We start from the raw sequence: 15,740 nt of genomic DNA, 5'->3' as shown, positions 1-15,740 counted from the left end.
ACTTTGACTTGGCCATTCCAAAACATTAACTTTATTCTTCTTTAACCATTCTTTGGTAGAACGACTTGTGTCCTTAGGGTCGTTGTCTTGCTGCATGATCCACCTTCTCTTGAGATTCAGTTCATGGACAGATGTCCTGACATTTTCCTTTAGAATTCGCTGGTATAAATACAGAATTCATTGTTCCATCAATGATGGGAAGCCGTCCTGGCCCAGATGCAGCAAAACAGGCCCAAACCATGATACTACCACCACCATGTTTCACAGATAGGATAAGGTTCTTATGCTGGAATGCAGTGTTTTCCTTTCTCCAAACATAACGCTTCTCATGTAAACCAAACAGTTCTATTTTGGTCTCATCCGTCCACAAAACATTTTTTCCAATAGTCTTCTAGGCTTGTCCACGTGATCTTTAGCAAACTGCAGATGAGAAACAATGTTCTTTTTGGAGAGCAGTGGCTTTCTCCTTGCAACCCTGCCATGCACACCATTGTTGTTCAGTGTTCTGATGGTGGATTCATGAACATTAACCAATGTGAGAGAGGCCTTCAGCTGCTTAGAAGTTACTCTGGGGTCCTTTGTGACCTTGCCGACTATTACACGCCTTGCTCTGGAGGAGTGATCTTTGCTAGTCGACCACTCCTAAGGAGGGTAACAATGGTCTTGAATTTCCTCCATTTGTACGCAGTCTGTCTGACTGTGGATTGCTGGAGTCCAAACTTTTTAGAAATGGTTTTGTAACTTTTCCAGCCTGATGAGCATCAACAACACTTTTTCTGAGGTGTTCAGATATCTCCTTTGTTCGTGCCATGATACACTTCCACAAACATGTATTGTGAAGATCAGACTTTGATAGATCCCTGTTCTTTAAATAAAACAGGGTGCCCACTCACACCTGATTGTCGTCCCATTGATTGAAAGCACCTGACTCTAATATCACCTTCAAATTAACTGCTAATCCTAGAGGTTCACATACTTTTGCCACCCACATATATGTAGTATTGGATAATTTTCCTCAATAAATAAATGACCAAGGATAAGAATTTTACCTCATTTGTTTAACTGGGTTCTCTTTATCTACTTTTAGGACTTGTGTGAAAATCTGATGATGTTTTAGGTCATATTTATGCAGAAATATGGAAAATTCTAAAGGGTTCACAAACTTTCAAGCACCACTGTAGATCATCTATTGAAGGTCCTTCGCCTTACAGAAACCTGGCATTTAACTCATAAAGATAGTTTTGTCAACTTTTACTTACCTGACTTTAATTACATTTCCCAACACTCTAAATTGGACTCTTCATAGCAAATTCCTGAAGTTATAATCTAAGAGATGACCTTAATACTACTTCTGATCAAGACGAATCAGTCTGTGTTGAGCTCCATAATGAAGGCAGTAAGAACATACAGTAGTTTGTGGTGTGAGATACAGACACCGGAACAGTTCTTTTCAGCCATTTCTGGATAATCTTTACATAATAATTGATAAAATCCATGAGGAGTCAAAGCTTTGTATTTTTCTGGGCAATCTGATGAATTCAGACACCTGGATACCTACAAGTGAATTTATCAATACTTTATCCTCCTATTCTTTTCAACCATGTTTACTGACAATATATTTTTTGATTCACTTAAATATGCTATATATAGTGGTAATATTTTATAATGACCTACCTCACCATTTTCCCAACTTTTTGTCTATTGACTCAATTTACCCTCCCCATTGAATAAGCAAGTTTAGAGAAGCTCAATGAAGATGCATTAATTTATGGAAAGAAATTGAGCAGAACCATTTCCTGAAAATTAATTATCAGCCAATTAAACAGAAGAACCACATCAGGTATCTTGGAGTAGTTTTCGACTCTCACCTCATCAGGAGGAAACACTTCCACCAGTAGAGCAAGAAAATCTCCAGAGGCTTTGGAATTATTGCTGAGCTTCATCACTATGTTTCTCAAAGTATTCTAACTCAGCTGTACTACTCTCTTATTTATTCTTTTTTAATAAATGGTGTTACAGTTTGGGGTAATACTTATGAGACTACCCTTCGACCGATAACTGGACTCCAGAAGAAAGCTGTCAATTATTAATTTAGCTTCTTTTAATGAACACACACCTCCTATTTTTAAAAAGATGGAGATGATGAAATTCTCTGATTTTATAGATTATTTAAAGGTCCCATGGCATGGTGGTTTGTTGATTGCTTTAAACGGGCTCGTGGAGGTTTCCGGATGTTATATCCGCAGCCTTTCACGAAATTAACCCTCAGCACGTAGATATAGCCTCCTGGGAGAAAGCCCCATTTCAGCAATTTTCCCAGTGCATTGTTTTGCTAATGAGAAGCAGGAGGTGGGGAAGGGTAGAGGGTGGGGGCGGGTCTTATCGTTAATATTCATGTCATGTAAACGTGTTACCTCTGACTGGCTAACAGCACTGTGATGCTACCTCCAGTGGGTCAGAACAAGCGGATGTGGGTGTCTTACTATGGCGAGAGAGAAGGAACAAACCGCGAAGGGAAAAATACCCCATGCTGGCGTCATTAAGGTGCGACGTGAGGAAATAAAATAAATTCAACAAATGTTTGGGTTTTTACTGAACAAACAAACAAATAAAATGAACGAGTGACTTAAAAAAAAGAATGTGGATGTCTTTGTAAAAACTGTTTTGATTGGCTATAGACCCCTTCGCATGTTTGTAAACAAACCGACCGTTGCTAGGATGCGCGCGCAGCCTGGACTCAGAAACAATGGTGCTGCCCATAGACCGGCATTATGAGCTGTCAGATTATGCAAAACAATTGTCGTTACAAGATCGAGAATGCTACATAAATAAGTTAACTCTAACAAGTGGACATCGCCTACCAGATCCGCATTTAATTAAAGAGTGGACGGACGATGTTAGTAAGTTCCCTGGTATACAATGGCCAGATATATACTCGTACCTTATTGACAAGACTTCAGTGTACACCCACGAAAAACTTCATGCCTACAAGTCTTTAGACGCATATGATTGTTATGTGCGAGCATGTACAACTTGATTAACAATGGGACATTCATATTCATTTTGTTTTAATCAAATTATGCCAGTGATGTGATGGCACTGTGGCTTTAGCTACAACAGCAAATACCAACACTAAACAGCAATTTGCAGGAGGTAATGGCATGAAAGGAATGATAGTGTAAAGAGTGCAGCTAAGAGAAATCAGAGCTGCGTAAAAAGCAAGAGGCAGAGACCAGAAATGAAACTGAACGGGGCGGGAGCTAGGTTAGAGCGGTCAACGCAAGTTGGCATTTAGAGTGAGGGCACACAATTTTACCTTTCCATCCTTGCTTTAAAATTGTGATTTTCGGCATACACAAATAGTGATGGCACAAAATCTGGACTGCTTGAGTCAAGCGAGACCTAAGTTAACATGCTAACAATATTCATTACATTGTGTAACTATGACCCAGTTAATCAGACAAACGTTACCAAAGTATTTTGCTACATCAATAAACGAAGACTAGAAAGAATAAAAAAGAAAGATTTAATAAATAGCCTGATCTTACCTGTGATGAAGTGGGCGCTGCAAACCCGCACATTTTTGATAGTGCTTTCATCCCAGTCTACACTTTTGATGGCTTATAGCCATAGACGTCGGCGATTTTTTTGGAATGGGTGAGATCCTGCTGGAATTCTGTACATTTTAACCCCATCACTGCTATGATTCTGACACCCGAAAACACAACAACTAGGCATTTCTGAGTCTTTTTTGGGTCCAGGCTGTGCGCGCAATTTCCGCTTACGCATGAATGACGTTTACTGCGAAGGGGTCTATTATAACAGAGCATGCTGCATGCTTTTTGGTTTTGTAGCGCAGAGTACCTGGCTAACTGCAGGAAGCGGTTAGCTGTACAGCTAATGTAGCCATTGCAAGGCTAACATGGCACCGATTTTAAAACACGGCAAAACGACTTAACAGTTATACACTTACTTGTTCGGTGTCTGTGGCTGATGTGGCAGGGATGCTTGGTACGGACCCAGGCTTCAGTGACAGTTGATGTGCAAAACCTGCCCTGTACTGTCCCAAGTTGTGGAAACATTCATCAGGAAAATGCTTCTGACAAACATACACCGTCTTAGGTAGACTCGACGGCGTATTATTGGAGTAAATGAAATTAAGCCACTGCGTCTTCAGGGGCTCTCCCGTTGGCAGTAAAAAAAAGTGAAAATTTCATGCCATGGGACCTTTAAACAGTATTTATATATTTAAATTTAATTCTAGTTTATTTGCTGCCTGCCTTTGAAAACTTTTTGACACTTTTAGCATCAAGGCACAAGTATAAAACTTGACTGACTTCGAGATCTTCATTTTGTGTTCCTTCAGCCAGAACTAACGATGGCAAGTTTAATATTCGCTTCAAAGCTGCTGCTCTCTGGAACAGTATTGATGAATCTTTCCAGAGTCTTAGCTTCAGCAATTTCAAGTGTTCTATCAAAAGTACTATTATCGCTTCAGATCAGCATTCCTTTCTCTTTTCCTCACACTGTCAATTTATTCTTTCCCTCTTTTTTATTGTTTTATTGTATTTGTATGAAGGATGCGGAAGATAGGGAGCAATGGAGACAAAAGATCCGCTGTGGCAACACCTACAGTGGTGCTTGAAAGTTTGTGAACCCTTTAGAATTTTCTATATTTCTGCATAAATATGACCTAAAACATCATCAAATTTTCACACAAGTCCTAAAAGTAGATAAAGAGAACCCAGTTAAACAAATGAGACAAAAATATTATACTTGGTCATTTATTTATTGAGGAAAGTGATCCAATATTACATATCTGTGAGTGGCAAAAGTATGTGAACCTCTAGGATTAGCAGTTAATTTGAAGGTGAAATTAGAGTCAGGTGTTTTCAATCAATGGGATGACAATCAGGTGTGAGTGGGCACCCTGTTTTATTTAAAAAAAACAGGGATATATTAAAGTCTGACCTTCACAACACACGTTTGTGGAAGTGTATCATGGCATGAACAAAGGAGATTTCTGAGGACCTCAGAAAAAGCGTTGTTGATGCTCATCAGGCTGGAAAAGGTTACAAAACTGTCTCTAAAGAGTTTGGACTCCACCAATCCACAGTCAGACAGATTGTGTACAAGTAGAGGAAATTCAAGACCGTTGTTACCCTTCCCAGGAGTGGTCGACCAACAGAGATCACTCCAAGAGCAAGGCGTGTAACAGTCGGTGAAGTCACAAAGGACCCCAGAGTAACTTCTAAGCAACTGAAGGCCTCTCTCACATCAGCTAATGTTACTGTTCATGAGTCCACCATCAGGAGAACACAGAACAACAATGGTGTGCATGGTAGGGCTGCAAGGAGAAAGCCACTGCTCTCCAAAAAGAACATTGCTGTTCATCTGCAGTTTGCTAAAGATCACATGGACAAGCCAGAAGGCTATTGGAAAAATGTTCTGTGGACGGATGAGACCAAAATAGAACTTTTTGGTTTAAATGAGAAGCGTTATGTTTGGAGAAAGGAAAACACTGCAATCCAGCATAAGAACCTTATCCCATCTGTGAAACATGGTGGTAATACTATCATGGTTTGGGCCTGTTTTGCTGCATCTGGGCCAGGACAGCTTGCCATCATTGATGGAACAATGAATTCTGAATTATACCAGTGAATTCTAAAGGAAAATGTCAGGACATCTGTCCATGAACTGAATCTCAAGAGAAGGTGGGTCATGCAGCAAGACAACGACCCTAAGCACACAAGTTGTTCTACCAAAGAATGGTTAAAGAAGAATAAAGTTAATGTTTTGGAATGGCCAAGTCAAAGTCCTGACCTTAATCCAATGGAAATGTTGTGGAAGGACCTGAAGTGAGCAGTTCATGTGAGGAAACCCACCAACATCCCAGAATTGAAGCTCTTCTGTACGGAGGAACGGGCTAAAATTCCTCCAAGCCGGTGTGCAGGACTGATCAACAGTTACCGGAAATGTTTAGTTGCAGTTATTGCTGCACAAGGGGGTCACACCAGCTACTGAAAGCAAAGGTTCACATATTTTTGTCACTTACAGATATGTAATATTGGATCATTTTCCTCAATAAATAAATGACCAAGTATAATATTTTTGTCTCATTTGTTTAACTGGGTTCTCTTTATCTACTTTTAGGACTTGTGTGAAAATCTGATTATGTTTTAGGTCATATTTATGCAGAAATATAGAAAATTCTAGAGGGTTCACAAACTTTCAAGCACCACTGTAATTGGGAGAAGCCAAAAGAAGAAGAATTGTATTTGTAGAAATATTGTATTTTATCATTGTGCCTCTGTGTGACTAGCTTTCTTCTTTATAACAGTAATCCATTATTTTTTCTGCCTAGTGAGATTAGATTGCTTCGTATGTATGAGATTTATTCTGTGTGTTGTCGGTCGAAAGAAAGAAAGAAAGAAAGAAAGAAAGAAAGAAAGAAAGAAAGAAAGAAAGAAAGAAAGAAAGAAAGAAAATCATGTGGGAGGTCCTCCTCTGAGTTGAAGAGTGTGTGTGTGTGTGTGTGTGTGTGTGTGTGTGTGTGTGTGTGTGTGTGTGTGTGTGTTTTACACCTACACTGCAGGAAATCTTCTCTGCTCTTTGGTTTTGAGGGTAAAATCATGTGAACTGCTGCAGCTGTAGAGACACAGAGACAAAATGGAGACTGAAAAATGACACGAAAACAGTTTAAAGCATGAAAATGAAAAATTAGATTCCTCACTGCTCTCAGTCAGACACGATTTAGAGATCGGCCAAAACGTCATCACACTGTGCAGCATTTGAATGTAAGAATCATGAGAAGCAAAAAACTTTTCCCAGCTGAAGCTCTGACAATGTGTGTGTTTTTACTTTCTGATGGATTTTATGGAGGAATTAAGGCCTCGGTTCTGATCTAATGTTCATCATATTTATTATGTGTAAAGTTCAATAAGATTAGTTTGTGGATTTGTGATTAAGGTCCTGTTTATCTGGGAAATTTATTTGTAATTTGCACATGTAATTTCTGAGGCTAATACTAATGCTTTGTGATTTGATGCAGTTTTGTTCCTGCTTACGTTTTATTTCTGTAATATGAATTTTATGGCTCTCTTTACTGTGATATAGAAATGTTGTTTGTTTACCTTGTGGATGGATTACGCTGAATTCCTCCTCACAGATTTCCTCGACTCGTTTTTTCAGATCTGAGAGAGATTTCCTCACTCCATCAAATGAAAGATGTTGATTGACAGTGAAGCTGGGTGAGTCGTCACATCCAGGAGAAACACAGAGAGACGGGAAACTCTACAGAGAGGAAACACAGAATAGAGAAGGAGAAAAGTGTAGGAGAGGAACAAATGAATCTCAGACTGAATCAGACCAAAGACACACTTGGGATCTCAGACAGGAACATTTATTGTTGCTGTAATGAGCTTTTAGGAGGAAACTTTGTGAGGAACAGCGCCCTCTGTAGATCAGACAGTGAGTGTTACCTGGAGGAAGTGGATGTGATCGTGTGTGTGTGAAAGCTGCTCCAGCTCAGTGACTCTCCTCTGAAGATCAGCAATCTCCTGCTCCAGTTGCTTCAGGAGTCGTTCAGCTTGATTCAGTTCAGCTTTCTCCTGAGCTCTGATCAGCTCCGTCACCACCGAGCGCTTTTTCTCCATGGAGCTGATCATTTCAGTAAAGATCCTCTCACTGTCATCTACTGCTGCCTGATAACGCATCTGTTAGAACACACACACAATGAAGATCTAATGGGATACTCTGTAAAAATAAACTCTCTCTTGAGATATTTGAGTTCTTTTTTTTTAACTCCGTGTTTTCATTCCTTTTTTTTTTTTAGTTCACAATTTAAGCAGGTTAATTGAAACACAGCTACTCTTCACTCCTCACCTTAATAGTGTCCACAGCCTGTTTCAGCTCCTGCACCTCCTTCTGCTTCTCCTGGATCCTCTGCTGGGATTTCATCTGCTCCTCCTTTAGCTCATTCTGAGAACAAATAACATACATTTAAAGACATTTAATCATGTAAGAATTATAGCCAAAAAGAAAAAAAAACTAAACTAAAAATCCAAAAAAAACAAGTCAATAAAAACTAGAAATATCGCCTCTCAAATGAACTAAAATTAAAAGACACCCAAAAGGAAGTAACTTCTATCTTCATATTTTTGTACCACTTTGTGGCAGCGGGGGCGTGGTCAAGCGCCGGTCTGTGACAGGAGGGCGGAGTCAGGGAAGGTACGTGGCAGAATCACGTCACCTGAGAGCAATTAACCTGTGTTTGTGTGTCTTCCCAGTGACTGCGCCCTATCAGGAGGAAGAGCGAGAGCAGAAGGAGCTCATCCCTGAACCAGACGCCGGTTGTGTGTGTGTCTGCACGAATAATTATTGTTAGACTGAAAAGTGTGGCAATAAAGCCGAATTATAAAACCTGATCTCTGTCCTGCCGTCCTCTGTGCTCCACCCACACGTAGGGAGTTTTACAGTGGTGCTGAAACCCGGAACAGTGGAGCACCAAACCAGCAGCCCCATGGAATCCTCCCCGTTCGCCGATCTGGTCCACGCCCTCGCCACGGCTCAGCAAAGCCAGCACCAGGCACTCGTCACGCTCCGAAAGGAGCAGGAGCGGCGCTTCGAAGCCCTGGTGCTGGCCCAGCAGGAAGATCGCGAGGCGTTCCGGCATCTCCTCGTGTCGGCAGGGTCCACCAGCACTCCGGCCGCGGGCCCGTCTCCCCTCATTGTCACCAAGATGGGCCCGCAGGACGACCCCGAGGCGTTCATCACGTTGTTTGAACAGGTCGCCGAAGCCTCGGGGTGGCCGATGGAGCAGCGCGCGGCGCGCCTCCTCCCGCTGCTCACGGGAGAGGCGCAGCTGGCCGCGCTACAGCTCCCCGCCGACCGCCGGCTGGCCTACGCGGACCTCCGCCGGGCCGTCCTCCAGCGCGTGGGGCGCACACCGGAGCAACAGCGCCAGCGCTTCCGCGCGCTGCGACTGGAGGAAGTCGGCCGGCCGTTCGCGTTCGGCCAGCAGCTCTGGGACGCCTGCTGGTGGTGGCTGAGGGCCAACAATCGCGACGCCGAGGGAATCGTCGACCAGGTGGTACTGGAACAATTCGTCGCCCGCTTACCAGCCGGAACCGCGGAGTGGGTCCAGTGCCACCGCCTGGCGTCGCTGGATCAGGCAGTAGAGCTGGTGGAGGATCATCTGGCGGCTGTCCCGGCAGCAGGACAGCAGATGGCATCGTCTCTTCTCTCCTCTTCTCTCTCTCTCTCCCTCCCTCTCTCCTCCTGTGTCCCGTCCTCGCCCCATTCCCCCACCGCGGAGGCGGGGGCCGGCACCACCCCAGCCGGCCTGCCGCACCCGCGGTGCCCTCCCGTTTCTCCCTTCTGTGTCTGTCTCTCCCCCACCTCAGGTGAGTGAGCCCCAGATCACTGGTGCAGAGGGAAAGCCCGGGCCGGTTTGCTGGAGCTGCGGGGAGCCGGGCCACCTTCATCAGCAGTGCACAGCAATGGAAGTGGGCGCGGTGGTTCGGATCCCCGACGCGCCAGAGGCCGCCCTCGATCGGGCCGGAGCGTATCGCATACCGGTGAGTATCCAAGGGGCTACATATCAGGCGTTGGTGGATTCTGGTTGTAATCAGACCTCAATTCGCCAAAGCCTGGTTCAAAACGAGGCATTGGGGGGAGCACAGGGGGTGAAGGTATTGTGTGTGCACGGGGATGTTCACAGCTACCCTTTGGTGTCGGTCCACATTATTTTCAGAGGGGAAAAATTTATAGTGAAGGCGGCGGTTAATCCTCGCCTTACCCACTCTCTAATTTTGGGGACTGATTGGCCGGGATTTCGGGGTTTAATGACACGCCTAGTCGAGAGTGGGTCCTGCCATTTGACAGGGGGAGGTCCCGGTGTTGCTTTAGCGGGAGCAGCTGTCACAGAGCCGTCTACGTCATCTCCGCGTCAGAGTGAGGAGCCGCCGGCTCCTCCTCTCTCTATTGGGGAATCCCTCGCGGATTTCCCATTAGAGCAGTCGCGAGACGAGACTCTGCGGCATGCGTCTGACCAAGTGAGAGTAATCGATGGTCAAACGCTGCAGCCGAACACCACCCCGTCCTTCCCCTACTTCGCGATTATGAAGGATAGATTATACCAAGTGACGCAGGACACTCAAACTAAAGAGCGCGTCACGCAGCTTTTAATTCCGAAGAGCCGCCAGGAATTGGTATTCCAGGCGGCTCACTTTAATCCCATGGCTGGACACTTGGGGCAGGATAAAACACTATCCCGAATAATGGCCCGTTTCTATTGGCCGGGGATTCGCGGCGATGTCCGTAGGTGGTGTACGGCATGCCGCGAATGCCAGTTAGTAAACCCAGTGGCCATTCCAAAAGCGCCTTTGCGCCCTCTACCGTTAATCAAGACCCCGTTTGAGAGAATTGGGATGGATCTCGTCGGGCCATTAGATTGGTCAGCACGAGGGTACCGCTTTATATTAGTTCTGGTGGACTATGCAACGCGATACCCGGAAGCAGTGCCTCTGCGCAATATCTCAGCACGCAGTATTGCCGAGGCACTCTTCCGCGTCATCTCCCGTGTTGGAATCCCGAAAGAGATTCTGACTGATCAAGGCACTACGTTTATGTCACGAACACTGCGCGAACTGTATGGGTTATTGGGGATTAAGCCGATCCGCACCAGCATGTATCACCCACAAACGGACGGTTTAGTGGAACGAAATTCAGTACGTTATGGACCTGCGCGCAAAACTCCACACGCTCACCCACCTAACTCAGGAGAATTTGCGGCAGGCCCAGGAACGGCAAGCCCGCCTGTACAACAAGGGTACGCGCCTTATAGAGTTCACTCCGGGAGATAAGGTACTCGTACTGTTGCCCACGTCGAGCTCCAAATTGATCGCCAAGTGGCAAGGACCCTTTGAGGTCACACGGCGAGTCGGGGATGTCAACTATGAGGTGAGGCGAACGGACAGGGGTGGGGCGCTACAGATTTACCACCTCAACCTGCTTAAACTCTGGAACGAGGAGGTCCCCGTGGCGTTGGTGTCGGTAGTTCCGGAGAAGGCGGAGCTGGGGCCGGAGGTTCAAAAAGGGACATTGGCATCCCGTACCTCTCCGGTCCCCTGTGGAGACCACCTCTCCCCGACCCAACTCACGGAGGTCGCCCAGTTGCAGACCGAGTTTTCGGATGTGTTCTCGCCCCTGCCCGGTCACACTAACCTCATAGAGCACCACATAGAGACGCCCCCGGGGGTGGTAGTGCGTAGCCGCCCTTACAGGCTACCCGAACACAAAAAAAAGGTGGTTCGGGAAGAACTTCAGACCATGCTCGAAATGGGCATCGTCGAGGGGTCCTACAGTGACTGGAGCAGCCCGGTGGTCTTGGTACCCAAGGCCGACGGGTCGGTCCGGTTCTGTGTGGACTATAGAAAAGTCAACGCGGTGTCTAAATTCGACGCGTACCCAATGCCTCGTATTGATGAGTTGCTCGATCGACTCGGCACTGCTCGCTTTTATTCGACACTGGATTTGACGAAGGGATATTGGCAGATCCCCTTGACTCCACTATCCCGAGAAAAAACGGCCTTTTCCACACCGTTTGGTTTACACCAATTCGTCACCCTTCCGTTTGGGCTGTTTGGGGCGCCCGCGACGTTTCAGCGGCTGATGAACAGAGTCCTCCGCCCTCACGCCATGTATGTGTCAGCATATTTAGATGACATAATCATCTATAGCAATGACTGGCAGCGGCACCTCGAACATCTGAGGGCCGTCCTTAGGTCGCTGAGGCGAGCAGGGCTCACAGCCAACCCGAAGAAGTGTGCGATTGGGCGGGTGGAAGTACGGTATCTGGGCTTCCACTTGGGCAACGGGCAGGTGCGTCCCCAAATTAATAAGACGGCAGCAATTGTGGCCTGCCCGAGGCCCAAGACCAAAAAGGGGGTGAGACAGTTCCTGGGGCTGGCTGGCTATCATCGCAGGTTTATACCTAATTATTCGGACGTCACCAGCCCGCTGACTGATCTCACTAAAAAGGGGGCACCAGATCCGGTCCAGGGGACGGAGCAGTGCCAGCGGGCTTTCTCAGAGGTAAAGGCTGCACTGTGTGGGGGGCCACTTCTACACTCCCCTGACTTTTCTCTCCCTTTTATGTTGCAGACCGATGCGTCGGACAGAGGGCTGGGTGCGGTTTTGTCCCAGGAGGTGGAGGGGGAGGACCGCCCTGTCCTGTATATCAGCACGAAGCTGTCGGTGCATGAGGGGCGCTACAGCACCATAGAGAAAGAGTGTCTGGCCATCAAGTGGGCGGTTCTCGCCCTCCAGTACTACCTGCTGGGGCGCCCTTTCACCCTCTGTTCGGACCACGCGCCCCTCCAGTGGCTCCACCGCATGAAAGATGCCAACGCGCGGATCACCCGTTGGTATCTGGCGCTCCAACCCTTCAATTTCAAGGTGGTCCACAGGCCGGGGGCGCAGATGGTCGTGGCGGACTTCCTCTCCCGTCAAGGGGGGAGTCGGCTACAGGCCGGCCGGCCGCCCGGCCTGAGTCGGGCGGTGGGGGTATGTGGCAGCGGGGGCGTGGTCAAGCGCCGGTCTGTGACAGGAGGGCGGAGTCAGGGAAGGTAAGTGGCAGAATCACGTCACCTGAGCGCAATTAACCTGTGTTTGTGTGTCTTCCCAGTGACTGCGCCCTATATCAGGAGGGAGAGCGAGAGCAGAAGGAGCTCATCCCTGAACCAGACGCCGGTTGTGTGTGTGTGTCTGCACGAATAATTATTGTTAGACTGAAAAGTGTGGCAATAAAGCCGAATTATAAAACCTGATCTCTGTCCTGCCGTCCTCTGTGCTCCACCCACACGTAGGGAGTTTTACACACTTATAAGTTTAGTTTTCTGTGAAAATGTCAACCGATTGTTATTATTGTGACAGAAACATCAAGGTAGTTCAGCAATATTCTCTGCAGTGAAATTGTTCAAAAGGCAGCTGTGACTTTCAATGGGATTCACAGACAGACTGATCTGAGAGCAGTGCGCATCATCACTGTTCCCTTTTATTTATTTATTTATTTATTTTTTAATTTATTTTTATTTCGAACATGTATAAAAAAAAATGTATGTAACTATTTGTACATACAAAAGAAAGAAAACGAGAAATTAAAAAAAAAACAAAGAGCTAAGACATTACAAAACACCGCACATTGTTCGAAAAAGGAGTGGGAAGAAGTACAATACTTTTTTTTAATTTCCCAGCCCGCTTTAACTACCCCAAAACCCTAACTACATTAATACAATATTTCTCAGTGAGCTTGGGGGAGACATGCACAGTGCACATCTGGATTCATGGGAGTTATTTATTTGTTCAGCAGTAAAATCCAGAGTCATAGTCAGGTTTACTTCTTTAAGGTGATGTGTGTACATTCAAAACCACACCCAATTCCACCGGATTAAAGGAACCATCAGTGAACATCGGGATTGAACTTCACCAATCTAGTGAATGTTGACATTAACGCTGAGTTTTGACCAAAATCTCGGCAGAGATTTGAACTTTCCAGAATTGGGATCATTCATCCCAAAGAAGTTTTCAAAAACGGACCACAAATCCACTCACATTCAGAAAGATAAAGATTTTTTTTACCTGTAGATCATTAAATTTTATGAAATATGATATCCAGTTACAGGCGGCATGGTGGTGTAGTGGTTAGCGCTGTCGCCTCACAGCAAGAAAGTCCGGGTTTGAGCCCCGTGGCCGGCGAGGGCCTTTCTGTGTGGAGTTTGCATGTTCTCTCCGTGTCCCCGTGGGTTTTCTCCGGGTGCTCCGGTTTCCCCCACAGTCCAAAGACATGCAGGTTAGGTTAACTGGTGACTCTAAATTGACCGTAGGTGTGAATGTGAGTGTGAATGGTTGTCTGTGTCTATGTGTCAGCCCTGTGATGACCTGGCGACTTGTCCAGGGTGTACCCCGCCTTTCGCCTGTAGTCAGCTGGGATAGGCTCCAGCTTGCCTGCGACCCTGAAGAACAGGATAAAGCGGCTAGAGATAATGAGATGAGATATCCAGTTACAGAGCTTTAACACAGTCACGTGAGCACTTTAGCTGTAAAATGCTGGAAGAAGGTTGTTGGGTGTTGGCTGTTTAAAGCACATTGACTAGTTCGACCTCTTTAACATTTCTTTACATATTACTGTTTGACTGGAAATAAAAAATTACTTCTCAGAGAATGACAGTCAGAGAACCAATTAAATCCACTGAACAGAAATTAGATTAGAAATAGAATTTGTATAAAATGACTTGGAAAAGAAGAATGATGTCCAGTTCTCACCTGTTTTTCATTTCTTTCTGCTTTAGTTGAAACTGTTTCATGACCTTTATGTTCATCCGTCGTACACAAATAACAGATGAAGCATTGGTCAGTATGACAGAAGATCTCGATCAGTTTGCCATGTTCAGAGCAGATCTTCTCTTGGAGCTCTGCACAGGCTTCAACTAACTTGTGCTTCTTAAAGGCAGGAGACTGATAGTGAGGTTTAAGATGAGCTTCACAATAGGAGGCCTGACACACCAGACAAGACTTGACAGCTTTGTATTTTCTCCCAGTGCAGGAATCACACTCCACATCTCCAGGTCCAGCATAACAGTGAGCAGGAGAAGCAGCTTGGAGTTCATTCTTCTTCAGTTTCTCCACCACTTCAGCCAGCATGTTGTTCCTGTATAGAACAGGCCTTGGGGTGAAAGTCTCTCTGCACAGGGGGCAGCTGTAGACGCCCTTCACATCCTCCTGATCCCAGCAGCCATTAATACACACCTTACAGAAACTGTGTCCACAGGGAATAGCTACAGGATCCTTCAGGAGATCCAGACACACTGGACAGCTGAACTGATCCACTGAAAAATGATCTACTGAAATACCAGCCTCTGCCATTTTCCTGTACTGAGAGAGAGAAAGACTCTGAACTTTCTGCTGAGTTTCGTTTTCTCTTAAATGAACTTCCTGTTTCTGTGTGTGTTCTGTGTGGCAGAGAGAGTGGGCGTGGCTTTAAAAAGAGAGCCCCTTTTTGTAATGTGTAAGTAGGGGCCTGGCTGTTAGCAAATTGCTATTCTGTGTGAAGAGATTTGAAACAGTGTCTGTGTGTGTATTTCCTACAGGGCGTATAGACTTGAACAGTCTTACCAGTGATAGTTTAAATGAACAATGAACACATCTCTCTCTCTCTCTCTCTCTCTCTCTCTCATGAACAGGATTCTGAAGTGATTAATTGATCTGACCATCCATCCATTATCTCTAATTGTAATTAAAAAACATCTTTTATATTGAATTTGTTGTAATGTTTGCACATAGTTTACTTACATTCTGTTTAAATTTCTGATCCCATTCTGAAACCATAATAATCTACTAAACTACAGAATGGTCAAGCAGTAAAAATAAAATGATAAAAAAAAAATGCCCAAGGATAAGATGAAAAAGCAGAAGGGGAAAATTGTGTGCGCGCGTGCAGGGGCGCCGCTATAAATCTTGGGCCCTATGAAAGATTACAATTTAGGCCCCCCCCAGTAAAATTTTCAAGCTCAAGCAACTGAATTTCATGTCTGTTTTTGGCTGGCACTTCTACTTTACTATGCATGTGATCAGCTACCTATCAAGTTTAGGTGATACAATTATTTGGTATATGAACATTTTAAATGCAGAACTGTCAGAATTAGACTGAATAGACTGTTGCCTAAAATGAAAATTCCATG

At 45.4% G+C, this 15,740-nt stretch overlaps 1 protein-coding gene across 1 annotated transcript in view; it reads right to left on the bottom strand.

The window, feature by feature from the left end:
* The window catches only part of LOC132901265 (E3 ubiquitin/ISG15 ligase TRIM25-like), a 28,391-nt gene extending 13,466 nt beyond the window's left edge, over nucleotides 1-14,925 (bottom strand). Inside the window, exons 1-3 of the mRNA XM_060943583.1 lie at nucleotides 14,326-14,925; nucleotides 7,885-7,980; nucleotides 7,488-7,715 (exon numbers count right to left, since the gene is read on the bottom strand). Of these exons, the coding sequence (XP_060799566.1) occupies nucleotides 7,488-7,715; nucleotides 7,885-7,980; nucleotides 14,326-14,925 (924 nt within the window). The remainder of the gene's footprint in view (nucleotides 1-7,487; nucleotides 7,716-7,884; nucleotides 7,981-14,325) is intronic.
* Between the last annotated feature and the right edge of the window lie 815 nt (nucleotides 14,926-15,740).

This window comes from Neoarius graeffei, chromosome 17, assembly GCF_027579695.1.
Source record: "Neoarius graeffei isolate fNeoGra1 chromosome 17, fNeoGra1.pri, whole genome shotgun sequence".
Taxonomy (NCBI): domain Eukaryota; kingdom Metazoa; phylum Chordata; class Actinopteri; order Siluriformes; family Ariidae; genus Neoarius; species Neoarius graeffei.
This window is presented reverse-complemented; position numbering and strand designations above follow the sequence as displayed.